This window comes from Schistocerca americana, chromosome 3, assembly GCF_021461395.2.
Source record: "Schistocerca americana isolate TAMUIC-IGC-003095 chromosome 3, iqSchAmer2.1, whole genome shotgun sequence".
Lineage (NCBI taxonomy): Eukaryota > Metazoa > Arthropoda > Insecta > Orthoptera > Acrididae > Schistocerca > Schistocerca americana.
This window is the reverse complement of record NC_060121.1, coordinates 205,265,568-205,271,567: the sequence shown is the minus strand read 5'-3', so window position 1 is coordinate 205,271,567 and position 6,000 is coordinate 205,265,568. Positions and strand designations below refer to the sequence as shown.

At 40.1% G+C, this 6,000-nt stretch overlaps 1 protein-coding gene across 1 annotated transcript in view; it reads right to left on the bottom strand.

The window, feature by feature from the left end:
* Positions 1-891: 891 nt before the first annotated feature.
* Positions 892-6,000, bottom strand: part of LOC124607385 — a 445,395-nt gene continuing 440,286 nt past the window's right edge. Inside the window, exon 7 of the mRNA XM_047139701.1 lies at positions 892-1,399. Coding sequence (XP_046995657.1) covers positions 1,299-1,399 — 101 coding nt within the window. The 3' untranslated portion in view covers positions 892-1,298. The remainder of the gene's footprint in view (positions 1,400-6,000) is intronic.

The following is a 6,000-nucleotide window of genomic DNA, read 5'->3' as shown; positions in this document are numbered from 1 at the left end:
TTATTTGTGTACCTACAGCAGCTATATGGACGATTTCGAGTCTACACTCATTAGATAACAATTTCATTACAATATTTGTTCAGGCACACATGTATAACATTATAATGTTTTTCCATGTACAAAACTACTGGATGGAAACATTCCGAAATCTGTGAGAAGGTGCTAGCCTAGAAAACAGCGAACACAAAAGTAAGAAAAAGAAAATGCACACCCGAACATGTCTGGAAACAACGGATGTGGTGAAATGGTTAGCGGCCTGATGCCGCTCTAGCAAGGAGAGGAGTACATAGTTCATTTGGTCAGCCAGATATGTCTTTCGCGTGTACCTCAAATGTGTTACTTGGACTGAGATCCTTCCTTTGTGTTTAATCTTTAATTACTTCGTCGCCGAAGGGCGGCAAACTGATGCAGTATTTCTCCACCTTTTTGATTTAGATATCCTATGCTTCAGTACTAGCAGAACACTGTTTTTGCTTTAACTTAATTAATTTATTTAATTTATTAGCTTATTGGCTGGAGTAAACAGAATAGGAAAGTGTGCAGCAGACTTACGTTTCGATGACACGCTTTTTTCGAAGCGAGACTTCTGAATCATTGTGGACGAAGTCAGCACTTACATCTATTAGCCTACACAAACTTTAACTTGAGGCGGTATTGCAGAATGGAAGTTAGGAAGGACAGTAACTCTTTTTATTTCATTGGTATTTAGAATAGATGAATAGAGACCAGATGAACTGGAAATTATTTCTTGAAGCAAGAATCAGCATGGCAGCGACAAACTGAAATTTAGAGGTAATTTATGAATATAATACAAAATATCACGTTTATTAATAAACATTATACATCGTAGATCATATTTCAAGACCCAATTATTGAAATGAACACTTTTTAGCCACCGTACTGCCTTCAGCTGAATAACGTGCACTCTTCTTCATGAATTAACATAGCAACCATGTAGCAGATCTACCAAAGGATTTGACGTTTTCCTTCCACTGCAGTAAACACCGTTCATTCCCCAGAATGCTGTAGCCAAGCAGACCATTCCCTACTTTCTTCACTGATGACTTATGATCCCAGTGACAGCAGCACGTTTCAGATTTGGAATCGAATCTGAACGACAGATGCACTGTGTACTCTGGTCCAGTAGCAGCCACCTTCCCTGCAACCCACGCCTATAAACAACTGAGCGCCGTCCACAGTATCCCATGACACAATCGAGGCCTGCAGCAGTAGTTGCGTGGCGCGGTATATTTATCGAGAACGCCACCTTCTTCGGCCGTGACTGGAGCGGCCGGTCCTTAGCTGCAGATGCCCAGGACCAAAGCCAGCAGTAGCAGCAGACCACCACCAGTGGAGACTCGCTGGCTGTGACCCAGGTGAAGCTCCGCTGGCCGCTCTCCTGTGGAGAAGGAGATCAGATAAAGCCAACGGTAGCAGCTGTGGAAGCCAGGGCTGTGACATTGGAGGACAGTACGGCGGCAAGATGTAACTTCAGTGCTTTTGCTCAGTAAATTTTCAGACAGGATTTCGGTGGCTGACGACGTCTTCTGGAAAGAAACAGTCTACAACTACAGTGTTCAAATAACGTAAGGGAATGCAACCGGGTCACGTCGTCGACGACCGTCAATATTTCGACAGGTGACCAACAGCGCATTGAGTGAGTGGTGATAATACCGAACTGGCACTAAGATCTTCGATCTTTCTGCTTTACGCAGGGAGCATTACAACAACACTGGTCGTATTTTGCGCAAATATGATTTGAAATGTGTTTTCCGATCTCCATCTAAGATTAGGAACGTTTTAGGTTCTTGATTTGGCTAAGGAGGATGTCTAGTACCTACCGCATTCCTTGCAGTTGTGGCAAATCACATATCGGTAGGACTATCAGAACCATGGAAGACTGTTGTACTGAGCATAAGCGTCATATTTACTTACAATAGCCGAGCAAATCGGCTGCTGGGGGACATTGTCTCGGCACCGGTCATTCTATGGAATATAACAACAAGAAATTCCGACTCGCATTCCAGCTATTGCGATAGTGCTGTTAAGGAAGCAGCTACAATTATAGCATCAAGTAACCTTGGAAAGAAAGGAGAATGTATTTCCTCACATTTTGCGTGGAATTCTGCTCTGTCCCTTGTTAATAAACAAAGGAACAGAGTTAAAGCTACATCACCAGTTGTTCAGTAATTTTTGCGATCGGTAACTTGCGGCGCGGTTGTTTTTTGCTTGTGATGACCCTAGCGTCTACAGTGTGTGTGTGTGTGTGTGTGTGTGTGTGTGTGTGTGTGTGTGTGTGTGTGTGTGTGCGTTTTATCTTACCGAAATTGCTGTACAGCCCTTACATGCTGCAGGTTTGCCTTGAAAATGATAGGGTGGTCACTTATCGATATATCACCGATTGTCGACGACGTTACTCGGCTGCCTTCCCGTAAGATACTTAAATATCGTATACACTTGGAGAAACGCAGGTCTCACAACTACAACGTTTCTATTTTCTTTAATTATTTCGTTCTCGCTAGTATTATTTACTGTGACGTTGCCCCAGTACGTAGCTATCAATCGTGCCATAAGACAAAACGTCACGCTTGGACCCAACATCACCATTGGTCATAGCCACATTTCAAATCTAGCGTGTAAACACCACATGATTCTTTTGAAGTATGTGGAGTTTGTACAGGTGTCATTTTGTAAAATCGTGGCACTCCGCATAATCCCTTATGGAGCACAGTGTTTCTACCTTGCCAGAAAAAGAAACAATGAAGAACTCAGGAAGCAGAAATGAAGTATCTACGCTAGAACTGAGGCTAGATAATATTTTAAACAAAAAAGAATTTAAAGCAGCCGGTTGACAGAGGAAAAACAGGTACCAGATGTTTTTTAGACCCGTTTGTTCTATCCCTTACTGCGCATTTCGGGCTCTGCCCATCTTCAGATGAGCTGACTAGCTCTTCACACAGGCGAAGTGCTGAGTGCTATTAACAAGGGATCTCAAACTGATTCAGTATTTCTGGAATTCCGGATGCTTTTGAAACTGTACCACACAAGCGGATTGTAGTGAAATTGCGTGTTTAAAGAATATCGTCTCAGTTACGTGACTGTATTCCTGATTTACTGTCAGAGAGGTGATACTTCGCAGTAACTGACGGAAAGTCATCGAGTAAAACAGAAATGATTTCTGGCGTTCCCAAAGGTAGCGTTAGAGGCCCTGTTCCTTATCTGTATAAAGGATATGGGAGACAATCTGAGCAGGTGTCTTAAGTTGCTTGCAGATGACGCTGTCGTTTATCGACTAATAAAGTCATCAGAAGATCAAAACAAATTGTGAAACGATTTAGAAAAGATATCTGTATGGTGCGAAAGTTGTCAATTGATCCTAAATAATGAAAAGTGTGAAGTCATCCACGTGAGTGCTAAAAGGAATCCACTAAACTTCTGTTGCACGATAAATCAGTCAAATCTAAAGGCTGTAAATTCAACTAAATACCTAGAAATCACAATTATGAACAACTTCAATTGGAAGGAACACATAGGAAATGTTGTGGGGAAGGCTAACCAAAGACTGCGTTTTATTGGCAGGACTCTTAGAAAATGTGACAGATCTGCTAAGGAGACAGCCTACACTACGCTTGTCCGTCCTCTTTTAAAATACTGCTACGCGGTGTGGTATCCTTCCCAGATAGGTCTGACGGAGTACATCGAAAATGTTCAAAGAAAGGCAGCACGTTTTGTATTATCGCGAAACAAAGGGGAGTCACTGAACTGATACAGGATTTTTGGTGGATATCATTAAAACAAAGGCGTTTTTGGCTGCGGCGGAATTCTCACGAAATTGAAATCACCAACTTTCTCCTCCGAATACGATAATATTTTGTTGACACCGACCTACATAGGAAGAAACGATCACCATGATAAAATAAGGGAAATCAAAGCTCGTACGGAAAGATACAGGTGTTCGTTCCTTCCGCGTGATATACGAGATTGGAATAATAGAGAATTGTGTTGTTTCGACGAACCCTCTGCCTGCCACTTAAATGTGATTTGCAGAATATCCGTTTAGATGTAGGTGTAGATGTAGACAAAAATGCAGTAGCAAATATAAAGTTACACGACGTACATAAAAGACAGCTATCTAAAATGAGCATTGTAGTTGCAACATATCTGCACAATAAACATTTTTGAGAGACCAATAGACACCATTTTAAATAAGTGTTAAATATAACTTTGACAAGTAAGTCTAAAATCGTCAGGAGAACTATGGCGCTAAACAAAATTGCAAAAGACAAAAAAGCAAATGATAAATAAATTAATACAATTATTCATAGAGTTTGGTGAAACTGCAATCAGGAACTTGGGGAAAAATATTTACAAAAGTGGAAAGAGACGCAACTGAAAATAAAGTAGCGGTGAAACATATTTTACTGTCATTCACTGGACATATTTCAGAAAAAATAACCGATGCCTTTAAAAGATTTAGGATTCAGGATGCTTTCGAAAAAATAACTAACTACGGGAGTTATTACTTTAAAGTACAGATATGCCACATGATAAATCTTGTAACGTCTGTAAAACTAAATTTGGATTTTTCGATAGATTCTGCATTGGCCAAACTGGAAGAGCAAGATAAGATTTGGAGAACACAGCTATGCGATTAGCAAGAGTGCGTTGTGTTGTTGTTTGAAAGACCAAAGCCACCAGCTCACCACAACAGAGAATTGCGTTTCCTTACTACACTCTGAAACATGTCAGTATTTTACATATTCTCTAGGAACTTGAAATCTATACCATCAGTCGGCTAGCTCAAAATCCTATAATTAATGAGCACACCTCTAGATGTCGGAAGTGTTTTTTTTTTGGTGTGTTTGACGAACTGCTTATGAATAAAAGAGAAGCAGGTAAATAATCTTCGATATTGAACTTCCACTGTTCCAAGTCTCCGTGTATTCCTCCCCGCTTACATATTTCACTATCTTGTTCTTGTGGGTTTGTTAGAAATTATAATTACAAAGAAATACTCGTCCTATCATTTTCTATCAATAAAATTTTGTGTAGTTTTTCCTGTTACCCACTGCATAAGAACAAATTAAGCTGTGTGTGTAAAAATTAGGAAAGTCCTTCTAGATATAATTTTTTTCCTAACAGGTTGGAAAAAGAAACTCTTAAAATTCATAAATAAATGTATTTTCATATACCATTTTAACACGAAATTTGTTAAGTACAAATATTTAACTGGCGAAATCGCCAGACGGCCGGGGTGGCCGAGCGGTTCTAGGCGCTACAGTCTGGAACTGCGCGACCACTACGTTAGCAGGATCGGATCCTGCCTCGGGCATGGATGTGTGTGATGTCCTTACGTTGGTTAGGTTTAAGTAGTTCTAAGTTCTAGGGGACTGATGATCTCAGACGTTAAGTCCCATAGTGCTCAGAGCCATTTGAACCATCTAGTAAAGCAGCCTCACTATAGTCACGCCATCTTTTGATACATTGTTTTCATAGCTGGAAGAAGCCGTTTCTATAACTCCACTGTAAGTTTTGTCCGTTTTAGATCTTCGTATGTAGTTACTGCCTCAATTTTGTTTTAACTACATAGTTTTCCAGACGATTTTTGACTCACTTGTCAAAGTTATATTTAATGCTTATTTAAAATGGTATGGGTTCAGAATGAATGGTATGTGTTCGTCTACCAAAAATGATTCTTCTGCAGATATGTTGCAACTTCATTGGTTATTTAGGTCACCAGTGTTATATGTACATCATATAACTTTGTACTTGTCTCTGTGTTTTTATCAGGTCATTTGAAAATGGGCAGAGCTCGAAAAGCGTAATGAGGTATGAAATGAACTGATCTAGAAACATCTAGTACCCATTTCGCCGCAGTCATCTAGCTTTCATAAATTCCTTATAGATTTATGATCATGAAGGTCGCATACCTCTTACAAGATTTCCAGTCACATTTGTGATGAATGAGAGCTAATCGCATCGCAAGTGGCTTACATTCTA